Here is a 20,881-nt window from a genome sequence, read left to right as displayed (position 1 = left end):
AGTTTAATAAACAATTTCACATATAAAAATCATGAATATTCTACAGGTTAAGCTTATTAAGGATCGAGGCCTGTTTTTAATCATCTTGTTTTGGCAGCTCCTTTGACCTCTGTTGAAAGCTATTGATTCTATAAAAATTGCAGCATATATCTAAAGTCACTTTTTTGTATGGTTTTTCATATAAAATCAATCTTCACTAGCAAGAGGGAAGAACTGAGGCTTGATTAGTACTGTGTTGATGCTACAAGGTGGCAGAGATACTCGGCGGCCATTGTTGCAGAGCAAGACCAGAAAATTGCAACACACAGTCTTTCTCAAGAAGTTTCTTAACTGTGTTGAACCTGTTGACTTTGTGGATTTTGTGGAATCTACGAAGGGTTCAGCTTGATTTCACAGAGAGACAAACATTCACTTTCATATCAACATCTCTACCTAGTTAGGAATTACTGATTAAACCATGAGACTGCATTCTGGCATGCTCCACTTCAGAAGGACACTGCAATACAAACCAACAACAAAGCTGAATTTTAGTCATGTATAGTTCATATAAGTGGCTGTCCCACAGTTTGATCTAACCTGTGTTATAGATATCAGACTACTCAGAGAAATCACACATGGACACAGCAAGGACCTAGTCAAGTTAATCTTGTCTCCCTATTCAGTTGTCTCTCTCTTCCCATTTTATTTTGTTGACTGTTCTTTTCTGTATCTTGTGCCTAGATTAGTTTCCTCCACACTCATTATGTTAGTTATTCCCAGTTGAGTTCCCACCTATTTGAGATCCACTTGTTATCCTATAGATCAGTCTTCCCTTTTCCTTTTTTTCTCCCTCATGCTCTTTATAATGTGTCTTTTCATGTTTTTCTTTTTCTGTTGCCCTTTAAGCATAATTTTAACCTAAACAGTTCCAGATAAACTTTGAATGACTACTGTCTCCTTGCCGAAAGATATGAAAACAATATCATGGTGTGCAGAAAGCTTCTTGCTGGCATCTTAGCATCTTGTCAGAGTGGACACACAGTGGATACAGGATATGGACTCATGAAGCACATGGTGACAGTTACAGCTTTTTAATAAAGTAATGCAACTAACATTTTAACAGCATGTAGGTGTTCCTCCAGTGAAACTCTTTTGGTGTACTGCCTACATATTCACTGACATACCAGTTAACATCCTTTGGTTTCAAAAAGGTGTAACAGTCAACCTCAACATGATGATGAGTCATGAACCAAAAAAGGTTTGTAGGACTGCTTCACAAAACAATTGCAAAGCATGTATCCTTGGCTGTTTAACAAAAAAAGACACAAATTACAGTATTTTTACTTCAAGCTACCCTACCTACATTTAGGCCTGTAAAACAGATAAATTCATACTACATATACATTTTCTCTTTCACGGTTAAAAAACAAAACAAAAACAAACAACCTGACAGTAAATGTAGCCATTAAAGAATAATACATCAATTGTGTCCTAAAGCTAATAAATACATATATAATAAAAACAATGTGAAAGATAATACTTAATATTTGCTTCCTTAGTCAGCTGTTTTACATTCATTTTGGGAAATGTATTTGTATTCCTTGGCAAAAGGTGTGCATGGGGATTCCAATCATGCATCAAGTATGCAGCTAAAGCCAAGAAAACGTTAGCACTGTTTGGTTATGACAACTAGACACTGGGAAATCTGCTAACGCTTACCTCTACTTGTCAATATTTAACAGATTTAATCTAGTTGTATTAAATCTTTGCACAAACATAAAAAACTGTTTTGCACAATTGCTATGAATAGCACCTGTGACACTGCACAGATGTGCAAGGTGAACTGATTAACTGGGGTTTCATCAGAGACTACTGATGATGGCACATCATTACCTATAGCAAGTTTGGTTGGCCTTTCTGCTGGTTCTAGTTTCATACTTAATGGCAAAGAGAACTGAATCATTATAATGTGTTCTTTTGCAAATTACTCAGGTGTCATATTAGTTTGTCTTTTGTTGCAACTTAGCTACTTTGTCACTTACGGCATTTTCACACCTATAGGTGTTTGACTCTGGTCTGCCGCACTTTTTTTTTTTCACGTTTGTTTTTTCTTTCACACAGAAAAAATCTGTAAATGAACTCCAAGAGAAATACAATATTCTACTTATCACCACTGGTGTAAAACACCCTTAAATGTGATTTGGATCAGCTAGCCAGCCCGTTAGTAATCTATGCATTCCTAACTCCACACCATCAAGCTAGCCAAAACTTTGTTCCCATTTCACTTAATGTGTGCCAGCACTGAAGATGATTTGTCCTATAATGTAGCTATTTACACTGGTGCAGCCTGGAAGCTGACTGATCATTCTCCTGGCTGTTAGCTAACGTGGGGCTAAAAAGAGGTGCAGTCACTGCTGAGGAGTTTGAAACTGAATTAATGTGAGTACTAGTCCCTACTGCCATTGGAGCAGTAGCTGCAGGGTAAAAATGGACATCAACAGCTACTGTGGTGAGGCCCACAGAGACGTTGTGAGACAGCAACAGTGGAGGGTTGCCATGTGAGATGCTGAGACTGTGGTGGATGGGTGCAACGCATGGCTCAGCACTCTGCAGTGTTAAAGAAGAGTGCACGCCTTCCTCGCGCCTGGATGGTGGCGATGGGGAAGGAGAACGGGAGATTAAGGGTGACGGAGGAGGCAACGTGTCCTGGCATGGGCTTTGGTTGTCTCCTCTGTTACTGGTCCAATCCTCAGTACAGTGCACCTGAATGCTGGGCTGGGACAAACTGCACCCTTTCTCCTCCTCCAGAGAAGGATCAATCTGAAAGTAGAGAGTATTTGTTAATAATAACATAAGAGAAAAATGTTTAAAATGCATTGAAATCATTACACTGTTGCCACATTGTTATCTTTAAAAACTACTCTGACGATTGAGCATTTTATTACAAGAAGGCTGTTGGTTTACTCCTTGCATGTGCCAGTTTAAATTAAATGGAGACATCAGCACTGTTTTCAGTGCAGTACTTTTTTTTTATTACGTTAATGGTTTGTTCTTTTTATTAAACTGTGCAAACTGTGACTGTTTGTACACTTATATAGGGTGTTAGCTCCCCCTATAGGTTATATACTATGCCACAGTTGTTAGTTAAATAAACAAAGCTGGATATGCTCTTTTCATAACTAAATATAATAATTTCTAATATTTATCATTAACAGTGTGACCCATCCATCCATCCTCTTATAGTTATCCAGGCTGGATGGAGTGGGTGGAGATGAGTTTCAGGGGTGATTTGTGACAGAAGGATCGCAGCAAGAGGCAGCAATCAGGTTTTTATCTTCTATGTAAAGCATATGTGCTATTTAAATAAAATTATCATTGCCAAGAGAGAAAGCACTGACAAAAAGACAAGAGGCAGAGCGAGAGGTAGTAGACGTGAAGATACTCAAATTTTGACTGAGAGTGACCAGGACAAAATTAGAAATTAGTATACTGGAGGGACAGCTCAGGTTGATGAGTTTGGAGACTAGGTTAGAGAGGGTAGGGTGAGATAGTTTGGACATGTGCAGAGGAGGGATAGTCAATATAATAAGCAAAATATGTTAGTATTTTTCTGTTAATATGGAGCTGCCAGGCAGGAAGAAAAGGGGAAGACCCTAGAGAAAATTCATGGAGTTAGTGAAAGAGGACATAAAGAGGGTTAAAGGATGTAAGGGATGGGGTGAGACTGCGACTGATGTGTTGACCGCCTAAGAAGTCCAAAGAAGAAGAAGAATCATCATTGGCTGTTCACACAGAAAGGCCCCTGTTGCTCGGTAGATTCAAGCCCAGGGCCTTCTTGCTGTGGGGCAATGGTGCTGATCACAATACTATTGTGTTGCCTCAATACATTTGTAACTTTCTTAACTTCCCCTTAAACACGGATACAAATTTCTGGATACATTTTTTTATGGTAACGTGTTTCTGTGTTACCAGACCTTGGTGTCAAGAATAGGCTCAGGGTACATCTCTACAGTGATTGAGTGGTTGTCCAGAGAGCGCTGGGTATCCTCTTGTAGTTGGTCAAACGTGGGCTCCATCTGCACCGTAACCAGGCTGGGCCCTGGTGGTCTGGCTCGGGTTTCTGATGTATTGGGGCTCTGTTCAATCACTGCAACACAGTCATCATCTTCAAACGCTCTGCATAAGACATACAACACTTCGGTTTAGAATGCAGAAAGATGGTTTGTGAAGGCTAATTTATTTTTCTATTCTGAGAAATAGAGTACCTGTTTTCATACGTACGTCCTGCAGCTCGACGTTCAGCATGTCGTATGGGAACACCTAAATTCCTCTGAGCTGTCAAAGACATGTAATGTGGTTTTGATGTAATAATAAAAAGTGTGGGTTAAAATGCTCTACATATGTGCTTTCTGGTAGAGTCACACAATTGGATCAATTACCTGTTTAAAATAAAGCTAATTTAGCTTACCTTGGAAAAAAGATATAAGAGGTAACCAGACTGTGTTCAGTGTTAAAAATTCATCTGAAAGCACATGTAGAGCTCAGTTATTATTATGTTATATCATGGTTGTTTGAGCCAAGTGTATATGGAAAAACCTGCAATTCTTTAAATGGCCACTTGAGGGCGGCTCTTTAAGCGAGTTAATTCCTAAACAAGTCAATGTTAAAATGCCAATGCACTGAAAGTAAAAATACAAATGTTTACTTCCTGGTTTTAGTCTCTATAGTTTAATTTCCTATTCATAATAAATTTATTGAGGTGAAATTTTTATACAATCCATTATTTTAAATTGTAGCTGTATTATTATTATTAGGCTTTTGGCTTCTTTAAACCAGCGTGTCATTGCATATTTTGTTATTTTCTCTGCTAATTAAATATTGTCTTTTGTCTGAGTCTTTTTTACTAGCCAAAGTTAGCACTCTAATCCACAGTTAATTACAACTTGTTTCACTAGCACCTCAGTAGCTAATATCCTCACTTATTCATTTCAGGGTCGAGGGTGGGCTGGAGTCTGTCCCAGCTACCATAGGGTGAGAGGTGGGGTACACCCTGGACAGATCACTAGACTGTCGCAGCCTCACCCCCCCAATCATTTTGATTTTGCCAAAATATGGTCATGATTTAAGGAAAACCAAGACACTAGCATGTCATGCAGGGCGTATTGCTGACCTGCTCGGCTTGTTGGTGCGGGCTCATTCTTTTGTACCACAGAATAGAAGGTAACAGTGATAAAGATGAAAGCCAAAGATACACCCACTCCCACCACAATGGGGATGTCATGTTTCTCCAGCACAGGCAGCCATGATGGTGATTGCTGCTTCACTCTGAAATGGAGAAGATAGTGACTTATTGATGTTTTATTACTTTTGTTCACTAAATGTAATAAACTCAGGTGAAATATTCATCAATCTATCATCTTTTTATTTTGCCTACCTGGGATCATTGCTAGTCATGGGTGACTGGGAAGTGTTCCTCTTCAACCAGTCTGTGAGCTCTGGCTGAACTGGATGACTTGCATGAGTAGTATTCAGCCAATGTGACCTGTTGACCTGTTGGACTACCTCAGGGTCTAACAATGAAGGATGGAGGGCCTGATCGGAAGGGTGGATGGTGGAGAATGGAAGCTGTGAATTTTGTGTTGGAGATGATTCAGGTTGGGTTTGAAAAAGTTTGGAACTGGCTGAAGGTGTTGTTGTTGAAAGATGAATTTTGGATATTGGAGGCTTGGAGATTAAAGAAGATGGAAGATCTGTTGAAGGCAGATTATACTGAATTGTAGAAAGCTCAAGATGAAACTTTGGTAGAAAACTTAAGGTAGAGGAGTGTTGAAGATCAGTTTGAGTTGTTTGTGAGAGGGTTGGTGAAGGTTGCAAAGGCTGAAATGATGATGTTTTGTAGGCGACTGTCAGGGTGACTGAATCGGTGTGTCTCATCTTAGTGTGGGTAACAGAATTTGGTGTTGGACTTGTCATGAAGGGGTCCGATTTTAGAAAGCCAAAAGGTCCAGTAGCGCGTAGCTGAGATGGTTGCTGAGTTATTGATGTCTCTGCAATTTGATTAACTTGAGGCAGAGTATGGTCCTGAGAACTGGGCACTATAAACAACTTGTTACTGGCTGAATGCAGAAATTTTGATGGCATTTGTCTCAAATGGGATCGACTTTCACTGAATGGATGCTGAAGGGTTTCGACCAACACTCCACTGGTTACTTCAGGTGCCAGGCTCTGTGTTGCAGCTGGTTCACTGTGTGAAATAAAATGTGGTTTAATGGTCACTGGTACTTGGGTGTGTAGAGCTTCTGATTGGAGGTTCAGATGGAGAGGAGGCTCCATCTGATTGAGTAACAACTGGGTGGAATTGGTTGTTGGCTGTTTCAAATGGTGATGTGAAACATGGGCAAGCGTCCTCAATGGTATATTTAGCTCAGCCCCAGCTTTTCTTAAAAATGTTGGAAATGTAGTTGCACTGTCTGGGCTGGTACCTGAAAATATAAAATAAAGAGTTTATGCTTTGTTTTCTTTGATATATCCTAAACAATTTTATGTTGTGTGTTATCATTATGTGTCATTCAGGGGAAAAAATATGTTATTACAATTTGTTATTACAATGTTATTACAATCAATTTCTTGTAACTGAATCATAAAGTAGCATTAACATAGACACAATAATATAATTTATTACTTTTTTAAACAAAATATGTCCATGTAAATTTTGAAATCTGAGCAGAAAAACTCTTATAGCAGGATTATTTGGCGTTTAGCACTTCCTTTAGCTTTTTGGAAGTCCTGACACATCTTTTTTTTTTTCTCTTGTGACAAGGTAACAGCCACAAAATGGAAATGATACCTTTATCCTGGAAAGTTTGTGAGAAGTTCTTGTTACCAAACTTCTAACTCTACCATCGCCTGACTCTGGTACACCATACCATTCAGCAGTTAACCTGGAAAAGCCACTGAAGCAGCTTGGTACAAAGACCAAGCCTGAATAATAGATATTACAAAAATATATTGCATGCTTGCTTCTTCCTCTGATGTTAGACTGGAAGCAGACAATTATTTGAATGACTCTTTAAGTCATAGCTTTAAGTCACATAGATCTTGACTCTCTGGCAACCGCAGGTTACTAGGGAAAATTCAGTATTCCTTGACCAGTTGGTAGGTGCTTGCTGGAATTTTTGAAAAGGTGCGGTGCCTGGAAACCTTTGGGGTCAAAGCTGTGTCTTACAGCTCTAATCAAGAAGTTTCAAAAGGGGATACTTTTAGTTTCAATTCAATTCAGTTGAATTCCATTCAATTTTTTTACATAGCGCCAAATCACAACTACAGTTGCCTCAAGGCGCTTTATATTGTAGGTAGACCCTACAATAATATATACAGAGAAAAATCCAACAATCATATGACCCCCTATGAGCAAGCACTTTGGTGACAGTGGGAAGGAAAAACTCCCTTATAACAGGAAGAAACCTCCGGCAGAACCAGGCTCAGGGAGGGGAGCCCATCTACCGCGACCGGTTGGGGTGAGAGAGTTTCAGGGGGAACAGTTTCTGTTCCACTTGTGTCACACTGTTTCAGTACTGCTTGGTGAGTAGTTGGTGAGTGTTGGTGAAAAAGTTGATGTCTTCCATGCAAACTGCAGCTGACCACAGCAATCTGCTGGCAACCAAAGTAATTGCAACAAGGTTTTCATTGAGGATCTGAATCCCTCTTTGTGACCAATTTTACCTAGCAACTGCCAGCAACCACTAAAAACTTCTAAAATCTAGGAATACACATTTTTCCTTAGTGACCTGTGGTTGCCTGGGGGAGTCACTGAGTGGTCTCTAGGCCTGTATGACTGAGACCTTACTACTGCTTTCAGCCATCTTCATTTTACCTCATAACCTTATAACACCTTATTTTAGCCTGTTAACTTGCAACTATATATTTGTTATGTTGAATGACCTACAAATCACATGACTGTAGCTAAGTTTTTTTTAATACATACATGTTGTCTCGTTACGCTTTTCCTGTACATGTGGATAACGTGTTGTTTTAAAGCGCTGCTCAGCTATTGAGTCGCTCCACTTGGAAGCTGGATGTTGTTCATTATCGCTGGTGCTCTAAAAAATATTCAAAACACTGATTATTTTCAGAGGAGACACATTTGACACAGTCAAAAATGACTAAGTCCACAGACCAAATAATAAACAGGGGCAGACAATACAAGATCATGATCTGTGTGAAAAAGTGCACTTAGAGAATTTACAGCTTCTACACTGGAACTGCTTATGAAAATAAAACCAAGGTTTAGCAAAATGATTTGGGAACAAACACAAGCCACAGGAAAGACTTCCACATCCTCAATACTCACAGCAGACAAAACCAGTCTTGTCTGTTTGCCTCTGTCAGGAGGTCGATTTTCAGCTTAAGACAAAGGACGACATGAAAGAGAATCAATAAGAAAAGGAAACTTGGGTATATGGGGTCAAAGAAGTATTTTGTTGCATAAGTATGCATTGTGTGATTGTAGAACTTCATATAAGCACTCACTCTAAATGACCAGAAGACAGTTGCAAATTCCCCTGACAGAAGTATCTGAGTGACCCACATTTATTATACTGATCCAAACATACACTGATGGTCATGAAAAACATCTCAATGTCCTGAAAAAACTAGTCTGATCCCTCACAAAGCTTTGATCTCAACATATTGGAGTCTGTCACTTCAATTAAATCACCAAATTGTTCATACATTTTACATCCTTATTTTTGTTCAGCTTTAGGTATGATTTTAGTAATATTGCCACTGAGAAGAAATAACATGAGGTGGTCAATCAACACACCTGTGATGATGAGGATCATCCGTTTCTGATGTCGTCCTGCTCGGTTCTCAGCAGTGCAGTAATACTCTCCTGCATCAGAGTACTGCACACTGGAAATATGCAAGGATCCATTTTCTGCAGGCCAGAAGATGAAACATTATAAAACACAAAGAGCTGAGATCTCGCATCCCGTTTAGGAATTAGAAAAACTTTTTCGTGTATACTTCCATCTCTGCCAAGAATGCTACTTATTTTAAATGCTGAAAACAACTCCAAATGATGGACCTGGTGATTAAAATAAATGCTGAGAAAGTTCAAGCTGCAGCAGCACATGTAGTATATAGAACAACTCTACTGCTTGACTGGATCTGTGGCCTTAATCAGGGTCATCAAGCAATAAAGTTCTTCTATGTGTTACATTAACTTCTTCAGATTTCATTCTCTTCTACATACCTATGAAGTAGGGGAAGTTGTGCCTGAAACGGTTACTCTGTTTTCATGATGAAAAGTAATGCAGAATGACTCCAGACAAACTAGACTCACCATCTATGTGTCTGCCTTCAGTGGTACTGATAGGGGACTGTGGCTCTGTTCTGCCCCTCGTCCAGGTGTATGTGATAGGCAGAATCCCCACTGCTCTGCAGGGCAGGACCACTAAAGTCCCAATCGTGTAGGTCACCTGATCTTTAAAGACCACTATTACAGGGCTCACTGACCCAAGCAGAGGGGAAATGGAAAAGACAATATCAAAAAAGTCACATAAAGCTCATAGATCATAGAAGTGCCTTAAAGAAATAACACATACAAGAACTGTTCCCCTGTAAAGATTTTAGTAACTATGTAAAACTTTGAGGACACGGTATGTTCTGCTACCTGGACTATGATTCTTTAGAATAAACTAGCAATGTGTGCAGATGGCAAATAAACTTACAATTTCATTCAAATGGTCTGTTACTTTGATTACATTTGCAAGACTGGATTTCAAGGTGATCTCCATGTCCTTTAATTTCAAATTTGTAAGACGTTTGTACTGCACAAGAAGAATCTTTCTTTTCTTTTCTTTTCTTTTCTTTGCTTTGCTTTGCTTTGCTTTAATACATTTTAGCTTAATATCTATTAGATAAATATTCATGATTTTTCATTTTTGCAGCCTAGTTTTCCTGCACTCTCGAATCAACACAGTACAGCTGACATGTTAAAATAAATGATCACACACACTTGTTGATCTGCCAATGAGGACCACACCCATGCTTTGATAATATTATGTACACTATATGAAGATACCTTATAGGGAATTACAAATTCACTGCAAATTAAAAGCAATGTTAAATAGGGGCACAAAGCAGAGGGACAACAATCGCTTTGCCTTCCTGGTTAGGGTTTGCTTTACTTAGTACACTTATCAGTGGGTCAGACCAAACTCACATCTAAATCCTCTCCTTCATCATGATCTAAAAAGTTTGCATTAACAACAAGAAGATACCTGTCGTCATACCTAGTATTGAACCAACCACACCGTCTAAAGTGTATAAATGCTTAGTAAGTATCAGGCACATGCTCCTGACTTGACTTTGACTCACCTATTGATCTGAGGGGTAAATACATTGCAAAACAGTAAGGTTTAAAATTTACCAGCAACTCTCAGGAGTGCTGTGCCATGGCTTTGTCCCAGTGTGTTGGACGCCTCGCACACATACACCCCCTCATCGTAGCTCCGGACTGACTGGATGTAGAGAGTGGCATTTCTCTGTCTGAATAAGAAACATGAAAGCTGCCATATATTACAGTATGAACAGCTTGTGTACTAAATTTTCAAAAGTCAGAACACTGTAACTTACCCCAGTGCAATTTTGCCTCCTGTCTGCCTGGTGTGGCCTCTTTTCATCCAGCTGATGGACGGTAAAGGGTGGCCAGACACCTGACATTCCAGCGCCACCTGAGCACCCAAAGGCACCGTCAACACCTGGGGCCATAGCTTGACTGATGGAGGGGCTGCAAGGAAGGGAAAGCACTGTCAGGAATATTATTATGCACCTATATATATATATATATATATATTTCCAGTGAGATAGTAGGGAGGTCTGCCAGATGTCATACCCAGAACAGTGAGTGTTGCTCGTCTCGAGGTAAGAAATCTTTGAAGATGGGTGTTTGAGGCCCTGCAGAAGTAGCTGCCACTATCGTGCTCCTGCACACTACAGAGAAAATTATGAAACAGGTCAGCAGAGCTTTTAAAAACAAAAACTGCCTCGAGCTGTATTTACAGGCACAATTTTATAACTCTATGACTTCGTGTTAAGCGCTAAACATACCGTAAACAATGCAAATTAACTAAAGTAAAACATTTACAAGTTTTGCCCCAATTAGTTTTAATTTATATGACCTGTGGATGAACAGATCTCCACTGGGCAGCACTGTTACATGATCAGCGGGAGCGAGAAGCCGGTTGTTTTTAAACCAGGACACCTGCGCTGCTGGTCTGCTGTACGGAGGCCTACAGGTGACCGTGACATTTTTGCCACTCTTCACCGTTAGATTTGTGGGCTGCTGCACAAAACTCCAGTCCATTTCTGTAAACACAAAATGTAAATCACTAATAAGGTTGGACATCTGCTTTTATTGGATTTTGCAGATTTTTACAGCATGGAATCTGCTGAAGCAGAAATCTAAACGGTTTTAACAAGGCAATTCACTTGCTTGAGTTGAACAGTTCAGAGTTTACAATACCAGCTGGAAGTAGGAAGGCTGGCTGCGACCTGATTGTCTCTTTCTGGTTTGATGCTTCACAGTGATACGAGCCCTCATGCTCCTTGCTCACATTTCTGTAGAAGACAAACACAAAAAATATTTTAACTTTCATTTTAATATTTAAGGATTCTTCTGGTTTTTGTTTGCTTTTTTATTGTTTTTTTACAGACTCATGTGCAGCCAAGAATCACTAATTAATATTTGAACTGTGGGAGGAAGCCAGAGTTCCTGGAGGGAAACCCCCAGTGGCAGATTGTTGTGAGGCAACCCTGCAGGGAATACAGAATATTTACAGAAATGTCTCCTTTTTCTAAAACACCCAATCTTTATCCTTCCTCTGTGCCTTCTTTAAGTAAGAACCAGAAACTATTATATTTGTACCAGAAGAAAAAAGACCAAATCTTTGACTGTATTATCAACTGTCAACCACAGTTGGAGTTAAACAATAAAGAATTAATATTCCTGTTCTGCCATGCAGTGTTGGACCTGAATGTGAGCAGCTGTCCATTGTTTTGGAGGCTGAACGAGCCGGAGCAGTTCATCAGGAGGCACCCGTCTTTGAACCAGTGCACCATGGGAACAGGGAAGCCGAGAACACTGCAGTGCATGGAGACTTCAGTTCCTATAGCAACAGTGATGTTGTCAGGGCCCTGGATGAACTGCAGCCTCCGAGGGACCCCTGCAAGGTGGACAGTCACAGTAAGCTACTAACCCTCTGCAAACAAACACAAGTATGATAAATTTCTTTAGTTTTTTTTTTTTTAATTAAAGCAGTATTTTTTTAAAACCAGAGAGCTCAGGATTTATATGTAATAAACTCTCCTGGATCAGCTGTAATTTGAAAATTTGTCAATGCGAATTAAAGAAAAAGCCTCACCCTGCACAGTAAGTCTGGCTTGTTTGCTCTTCTTGCTGATGTTCAGTGAAGGATTGTGTGTGACACAAATGTAAACCCCTTCATCTTCTAATGTTATGTTGAAAAGATGAAGAGTGCCTGACGTTTTCTTCTGGTGGCCACCTCCATATTCACCCTGAGCAGGATGACACATACAGTATGGAAAATATGTCCAATATCGAAGTTAAAAGAAATAACGTGTAATTCTGTTTTATTTTTGCCCTGAGTAAAATAAAAAGTGTTTTTTCTCTTATGAGGCTTTCAGAGTCTCCTTGAGGTTTGTGAATTCTTCAAATCAATTTCTATTTGTAAGCTTGCCCAGCATTTGAGTCAGCACTGTGTTCTGTGAACAAGCTCTCCAGATGCAGGAAGTTTTGCGCCTACAATAAATTGCTAGAGCAGGTTCAGTAAATGCTGTTTTTTTAAAAAGAATAATAATAATAATTCAGGGTAATCAAACTCCTAATCAATTAGGTTTTTTTTATACATATATACATATATATATATATATATATACATATATATATACATATATATATATTAAGAAGAACAAGAGGGAAACTACAGCCTGATCTGATTATAGTAGTTTCCAGCGGTGTAGGTGGGCGCCTTACACATGAAATTTATGTCGAACCATCAAGTTGAGGCTCAAACTATGACTTTAAATTCACAAAAAACAGTTGAAAACATGAATTTGAGAATGAAATTGGCCTTTTAGCTTGGATTTGTCTAAACTGCAGAAGAAATGCAAAGTGTAAAAACTGTTCTACATGCTGTGCCTGATTATTGTCTTGGAGTTTAATGGAGACTGTTACTACATTAATATCTACCAGATACAGTATATCTACTGCTTTTTGTCCTCTGCAAGAAAGTAGTCTTTGATGCCCTTCTAAAATCTGAATTTGTTTTTTACCTGAATCTGTCTACCTCTTGTGACCACCTTTCCATCTTTGAGCCATGTGATGCTTGCAGGAGGTGAACTCTCCCCTGATACACACCGGAGGAAAACTCCCTCTCCTTCTCTGACTGTCTGGTCCAGCGGACTGAAGAAAACATCCTCCAAACCTGGAACACACACAGTGTATCCATTCAGTGTGGTTTGAATATGTTATTCAATATTTTATCCAGCACTAGTGGAAATATTCAAAGGATTTACTTAAGTAAAAGTATTGATATTACAGATATGGTCAGGTGAATGTTAAAACTAAAACTAGACCTGAACTAAACCTGTTAAGCCTTACACTGTATTATCAGTTTGATTTAAATGATGTGTTCATGTTGTTTTGCAGGGGACATCAACTGATGGTGTCACAGTCTGGCTGAGGCAGACTGTATGTGTTGTGAAGAGTGGACCCAAAATGCAGACACGAAGGAACTTGGACCAAAACTTGAGTGTCAACAAAAAGCGAGCCGTTTAATATGGCTGATAAAAAAGTACAAAAACAAAAGGCAGATGCACACAAGAAAGAACCTAACTACAACTAAACTGGGAAAACTAGATGCTAAACACAAAAGGTAAAGAACAAAACCTTGAACATTGCAAAAAACCTAAACATGGAAAATCCTAGAAACATGGCGTGGAACAACAGACGAAACTGACCAAAGCCAGAGCAAAATTCCAACAAAAAAAAGTGCAAAACATTAGTCTATGAAAGGCACTGAAGCTCAAGAGACAGTTCTTAAACCTTTCAGGGGGCCGACCAGGAGGGTGACGGCACAAAAGTCCACAGTTCATTAGTTCGGGGGGCCGTCCTGGAGGTTGACAGCATAGCAGTTCATAGTTCAATGGTTCAGGGGGCCAACCACGTGGTAGGTGGCAGTGGCGAAGCAGATATGGCTGGCCCCACTCGGGCGGCTTGGCTCGTGGCCGGCGGCGACGTGGACAAGACTTGTCGGGCGGTCTGGCAGGCGGTCGATGGCGGCGTGGGCCTGCATGAAGACCCTTGGGTGGCTTGGCTGGTGGTCGATGGCGTAGACAAGACCCCTCAGGTGGCTTGCCGGACGGCTGACGGTGGTGTGGATGTGGACGTGACCCCTTGGGTGGTTTGGTGGGTCTCCATGGACAGGCTGTTTTGACAAGCCCCAGAAACAGCCGTGCTGGACGTGGACGTGGCTTGGCAGCGGATGTAGGGAGTGGTGGACGTGGCTCGGCCGGCGAGGCAGGACCAGGCGTGGCGACGACCTCTGGCTGGGTCGGCGAGGCAGGACCAGGCGTGGCGCCGACCTCTGGCTGGGTCGGCGTGGCAGGGCCAGCAGGTGCGGAGACCTCTGGCTGAGGCGTGGCAGGGCCAGCTGGTGAAGCAGTTGGTGGCTGAGAGGACTCACCAGAGCCGTCAGCAGACACGGAGAGATGCTGGATGGGCTCCTCTGCCCCTCCAGCTAACGTGGCATGAGGCTGAACAGGCTCCTTGGGCCGCCCCGAAGACACTGGAAAAGGCTGCACAAACTCCAACCTGGCCTGGATCTCAGTCCCACAGGGGCTTAGCTGAGCCTCACGTCTAGCATCTCTAGTGCAAACAGTCTTATAAATTGACTTCTTGGAAGCAAAGTTTGTAGCACGATCAATACACAGGGATGCTAGGTAATTGTGCAGAGGGATAAGATGTTCCGTGGAAGACTTGGCTCGTGATTTTTCAGTCTTAGTCATTTCATAAACATGCCCATGAACCTTTAAGGCAGTGTTTGTTTCAATATTCTCCTTAGAAAAAACGCTTGGATTCAGAATATAATCACCCACCTCATGCTGCTGTGAGCCGTGGTAACGACTTGGAAGCCGCGGTTGTGGAGGCCGGCGCAGCCACCGGTTGAGGTGAGGAAAACGCAGCACTAGTCTGCTGCTGTGGCGACACAGGCATGGACACAGGTGAGAGACTGAATAAGCCGACTCTTACTCCCATAGCCGGCGAAGGAAGAGCTGCATCACCGCAGGGCTGGGGTGATTCAGCCTGCACACTGGGCAGCTGCTGCTCTGGCGATGATGGTGAGGCAAAGGAGATCGTGGCTGTAGCAAAGTTCTTTAAGTCTGCAGGCAGGCAGTCCATAAAACTTGGGTTAGCCATGGCTATCTGGGTCAACTGAGCCCGAATAGCCTCCTTCTCCTCCCCCTGCTTCCCTGCACAGGAGATAATCCAAAGTCCACGAAGCTGTGTAACACGAATCTTGAATTCAAAAAAGTCACTGAAATAAATGTCTGCTGGGTCCAGCATGGTCAGGTCATTCTGTCACAGTCTGGCTGAGGCAGACTATGTGTTGTGAAGAGCGGACCCAAAATGCAGACACGAAGGAACTTGGACCAAAACTTGAGTGTCAACAAAAAGCGAGCCATTTAATATGGCTGATATCTACCAGATATAAGTAAAAGTATGAAGACCCAGGAACGTGACAGATGGTTATTTTCTTACTTGAATAGTAATAAATTGATCATTTGCTGACATATTTCTTCATTCAGCAAATACGGATGATAAAATCTTTTCAATTTTACCCACAGCTGATAGTATCACTGTTGCTGAACCAGAGGTTAAAGCTTTAGTTTATTAGTAATTTCAGTATTTGAACAGGATGGTAAAGGCATCTTCTTTAAGAAGCATGAACTATTATTATTAGTAGTAGTAGTTGTAGTAGTAGTAGTTTTATTATTAGTATATACATTTATGAGTATATTCTCATGAGAGAATATGTCAGTTGTATGATTGTTTCCTTTTTTGTTTAAAAGTTTAAAGGTAATTGTAAATGTAGTGTAATAAAACATACAAATAATCCTTCTGGAAGCAACATAAGTGTAAAGTGCCATAACAGGCTAAAGCACAAGTACATCTAAGCTTTACTTAAGCACAGTGCTACCACATTTCAACATTTTAATTGAAAATTTTTGTCATTGTTTAATTTCGTGACATTCTTATTGACCAACAACACTTCTTTTGACTTCATCTTGTGGCCAAACTCAATAAAAACAAAAGAGTAGCTAGACTCACCAAGTTGGGATGAGACTGCCAAGCCAGACAGGATGAGTAAGCAAAGATGGGAAGTCATCTGTGGGAGCAAACAGATGGAGACACACACTTGCATCCTACTGCCGAGCTCCATGGGAGCCACGAGGAGACCAGCCTGCAGCTTCATCCATGGTGTCAGCTGGAAGAGTGTGCACACATAAAGGAGCTCTTATTTCTCTTTACTTACTATCATTGATGGAGACTGCACATTTACTGGCAGCACTGCAGTGTGTGGTCTTCATTTGGCAATGGACACGCTAAAAAGGATCTTCAAAGCATCTCTGCAGCAGAGGCGATGCATGCTGTGTATCGCGAACTGCAAAGGGTTAAGTTTAAGGAGGAGACAGAAGCAAAACATGACTATAAACGGTTATGTTGTTCTGAAGGGGTTTTATCAGCTCTGTAGTGCTGTTGTTAAAGCCACATGCAGACACACAAGAAAGCAATCAAATAGGTTTTTATAACACAAAGTTATCAACCAGTAAAAAATTTGGGGGGATGAGGTTCAGTTTGGATAAATATACTGACACAAAACTGGGTAAATCTACTCAGTTATATTAACATGGTGGGTGTAACTTTTATATTAATGTTGTGCTTTTGATTTAGTATTAAAATAATGACCCATTGTTAGACACAATGGGTTAGCTCATACCCAAGACATCATTACCATTAACAGGCAGTAGCACATAGCATCATATACTTCCAACTTTTAAATAACCAGGATATTTATTCATATTTTAAGGCAGTAATTCTCATATTTTAAGTGTTCAATCTGATGTAAAAATATATGAAAGTGTTCCAGAGATTCTCCACTGTGATATGACTTTTATTTTCATACACTACACACCACAAAGAGTGAACCTGGTGTTGCAGAGAACCATTTCTCATCAGGTTTCAGTAAATATATTCAGCTGATTAATTTAAAATCCCTCCCTCTCTCCCTGTCTTTCTGTTAACACCCTCCCCTCCCTTTCCCCCTCTGCTTCATTCCTATTTTGGTTGTGAGTCTGTGGTGCCGCAGTGAGCACAGCTTTGTCCTCTTTAGTCCCTTGAATGGGCCCAGCCACTTTATAGAGCTCGCACCGTGGCCCTCCACTCAATGAAAGTGACATGAAAAGAGGCTGCGGAGCTTTGTACTGTAAAGATCAGTTATGGGTCCCTGCGAGGACAGCTACCCGTCTGATCATATAGGCTTTCATGATCCTCAGTATGGCCATGTAAGGCCTCACCCTTTATTATTTGAATGTGATGATGAAGTTCCACGAGTGAACAATTATAGTATATAGTTAAAGCCAGACAATGACAAAGTCAAAAAGCTAATAATGGATACATTTATTAGTATATTTGGGATGATTTTTAAGACAACCACTGTATACAAAAAGTAGACTGCTCATGAATATATATAAAAAAAATCAGAAAATACATTTAAAAAAATACAAATGACTAAGGGGAGCTTGATGTCCAGTCTACTGCCATTAAATTATTGCAGAAGAGTGAGCCATAAGAAAACCAAACGGCAAACAAGCATCAGGAAGCAACTTGAAAACATGATCTTTGTGATTGTTTTTTTTTTCATCTATAACCGTTTACAGGCAATAACTTTGATATTTTAAAAAAATGAAATAAAAATCAACAGTTCTATGATAATATTGACAGTGCCAATTTTGCAAATCTGTCAAGAACACAACGCAATGAAAAAGTAGCAGATGACACATTGGAGAGAGTTCACAGTAAATCGGATTCTAGTATTTTCCCCTTGGCCTATAACACAGAATCACCAAAAAACAAGACTCAGCAACAATGTTTCTTTCCACAAATCCTGATCTAGCTGCACAAAAAAATAGTTCTTAGCAGATGGATTGGTCTAAGTATTTCAGAAACTGTTTACATGGTTTACAGAAAAAAAGAGAAAATATCCAATGAGCAGCAGTTGCTTTGGTGAAAATGCCATTTTGATGCCAGAAGTCAGAGGAGAATGGCCTGACTGCTTTAAGCTGATAGTAAGATAATAGTGACTCAAATAACCACTTACTGTAAAATGACAGGATGCACAAGAGCATCTCTGAATGCACAACACAGGAAAACGCACAACAGGAAAATGAACGTACAATTTATTCGAGTCATCCAAATTTGGACAATAGAAGATTATCCTGACCTGATGAATCTCATTTTATTCTGTGACATTTGGATGGTAGGGACAGAATTTGGGATACGGAATATGAAAGCCTTGTATCAACAGTTCAGGCTGGTGGTGCAATGGCGCGGGGGATATTTCCCGGCACACAAACTGAGCATCGTTCAAACACCACAGCCTGTCTGAGCATTGTTGCTGACCATGTCTGAAAGCAGCCATGTTTTGATGGCTGCTTTCAGCAGGACAACACACCACGTCACAAAACTCAAATCATTTCAAACTGCTTTGAACATGACATTGACTCACTGTACTCAAATGGCCTGCACAGTAATTGTATCTGAAACCTACAGAGCACCCTTGGGATGAATCAATCTAGATCAGCATCTTTGAGGAATGTTTCCAAACACCTCGTTGAATCTGTGTAACAAAGAGTTAAGGCTGCTCTAAAGCCAAAAGGGGTGTGACCCAGTATAAGCAAAATGTACCTAATAAAGTGGTCAGTGAGAGAACTGATCCACCAGCCACAAAAAAACAGGAAACTAGCAATTACAGTTCAGCTTTGTGCCACAGACTTATTTCCCTGTTACTTCCCAGTTTCTTAGAAAGAAAACTGAAACTAAGCGAAACTGCTCGCTACTAAGTAACCAGGCGAGTGCTTTCTGGTTCCATTACACTCTACAGTTGATATCTCCATATTGGACAATTTGAACCAAAAGCAGCGTGAATGGACAAACAGAAGTACATGCCAAAAAAAGAAAAAACTATCAGTAAATTTAATTTTATAATTATCACCACAATTGCGGCTAAAGAACAAAAGAAATCACCAGTGATGATGTGCTTAAAGCAATGACAAAACAGACATTAGTACACTAGCCATCACTGCTGGTGAGTTCAGCAGGGCTACGGGCTGCTTATACTCACATAATGCTAAGAGCCGGGGGGTGTGTATTTGCTTGACTCACAAGGCTCACAATAGATCATTTACACTGTTTAGCATGTCATTAAGATGTTTCTAGCCCACACACTCACTTGTAAGCTTCCTTTCTACAGACAACATTTGGCACAAACACTGAATTTCTGTCACCACCACTGAGTGACACCAGAGTGAGATTTTTGGCCCCGCACTGTGCCGCAATACATAGAAACATTAATGATCCAGGTGATGATGCAGCAGTCGAAAAATGCTAAGTTCACGGTTGGTAAAATAAGGTGTTATAGCTCAGGTCTGTATGAGGAGCTGTGACTGTTTTTAAATGGACATAAGTTAAATCACATGCTCAGCTTCCAAGATGATTGTCAGACACTGATTAAACTTCATTTTTGCTCATCTTTTAACAGTAATTGACATTTTTTGAGACATACAAGCAATACACAAACAGCTTTGCATTGTTTATGAAAAGCAACAATTACATATTACATGTAATAAATACAGTAGATTTAATATGATACCATCAGTTAATTCACTATTCCTACTTTTTTTATTGTTATGATTCAATTTATTTTATTACCTGCTGCCTACATCTCATCTTTTTCTTTGCTTATTGACACTTAAGACCATGCCTTCACTAGATATGCAATAGACATACAAATTCAGGACCTGTTGTGCAGCACAAGCACTTTCAGAAACTACAAAATTGCTGCTTTTCATGTGCTTTGATATTAAAAGCTAGTTTGATAGTTTAAAGGTACATGTTGTAAAAAAATAAACCTCAGATGCCCACACATGCTGTTTTCATAAGATTTCTATTAAAATGTATCCATCACAGGGTTAATGAAAGCTCATATAGAGAACTGATACTTACTCTAGAACAATTTTCTCTGCGCCGGTGCCCATTAATTTGCTCTCAGTCAGGTTCTGTGTGCCTCTGCTCTTTTCTCTCCTGATGCATTTGCTGAGCTTCAAGCTGGGAGTGAACAGCAAGCAACAGCTCACATATTCTGGACACCCTCCACACCCACTTAACACACACAATCTGACACACACACACGGACACACACACAAATACTCCTGTGTTCTAATTCAAAGCCATCAGCTATAATGAGGCAAAAACCCCAGTTATTTAAATTATTAGTAGGTAAATGATCATAAAATGACACTAGTACAAGGAACAATGTCAAGCAAAATATCCACACATTATAAAAAATAGGAGCTATGGTATTAAAACAGATGGATAAATTTAAAGACTTTGTATTAGTAGAGCACAAATAAAAGTTTTTCCACTATAATATGCTGTATAGGTATATGCTATCGATTCCCAAATAAGCTTAAGTACTCTATATTTCTGTTCTTCAATTTCTTCTTTCAGCTGCTCCCTTTAAGAGTCACTACATTGGAT

The 20,881-nt window shown here is 40.2% G+C and overlaps 1 protein-coding gene across 3 annotated transcripts; it reads right to left on the bottom strand.

Annotated features, from left to right (window-relative positions):
• Positions 1 to 1,114: 1,114 nt before the first annotated feature.
• LOC116325635 lies at positions 1,115 to 20,419 on the bottom strand. 3 transcript variants are annotated; one of them, XM_039620425.1, is made up of 20 exons: positions 20,348 to 20,419; positions 16,394 to 16,727; positions 13,336 to 13,487; positions 12,405 to 12,558; positions 12,014 to 12,206; positions 11,507 to 11,601; positions 11,163 to 11,349; positions 10,877 to 10,974; positions 10,618 to 10,771; positions 10,412 to 10,530; positions 9,323 to 9,490; positions 8,801 to 8,914; positions 8,330 to 8,382; positions 7,964 to 8,078; positions 5,414 to 6,461; positions 5,150 to 5,304; positions 4,448 to 4,501; positions 4,245 to 4,314; positions 3,954 to 4,155; positions 1,115 to 2,799 (listed from the first exon to the last, which is right to left on the bottom strand). In XM_039620425.1, exons 2-20 carry the CDS (start codon positions 16,536 to 16,538, stop codon positions 2,308 to 2,310), a joined length of 3,768 nt encoding a protein of 1,255 aa, XP_039476359.1. In that variant the 5' UTR covers positions 16,539 to 16,727; positions 20,348 to 20,419; the 3' UTR covers positions 1,115 to 2,307. The 3 variants fall into 3 exon arrangements, with proteins under 3 accessions (XP_039476359.1, XP_039476360.1, XP_031602455.2); XM_039620426.1 differs by having other exon boundaries at positions 16,394 to 16,550; positions 20,348 to 20,415; XM_031746595.2 differs by lacking the exon at positions 4,448 to 4,501.
• Between the last annotated feature and the right edge of the window lie 462 nt (positions 20,420 to 20,881).

This window comes from Oreochromis aureus, linkage group 12 (assembly GCF_013358895.1).
Source record: "Oreochromis aureus strain Israel breed Guangdong linkage group 12, ZZ_aureus, whole genome shotgun sequence".
Lineage (NCBI taxonomy): Eukaryota > Metazoa > Chordata > Actinopteri > Cichliformes > Cichlidae > Oreochromis > Oreochromis aureus.
The sequence above is the reverse complement of the archived record's forward strand: the minus strand, read 5'-3'. Positions and strand labels throughout refer to the sequence as shown.

Coding starts and splice junctions, on each gene's coding strand:
- LOC116325635 (XM_039620425.1), bottom strand. CDS start 16,538: ATGAAGCTGCAGGCTGGTCTCCTCGTGGCTCCCATGGAGCTCGGCAGT. Junction 12,559..13,335: donor CAAGAGGTAGACAGATTCAG/GTAAAAAACAAA, acceptor CATCCTGCTCAG/GGTGAATATGGAGGTGGCCA. Junction 4,156..4,244: donor GGACGTACGTATGAAAACAG/GTACTCTATTTC, acceptor TGTCTTATGCAG/AGCGTTTGAAGATGATGACT.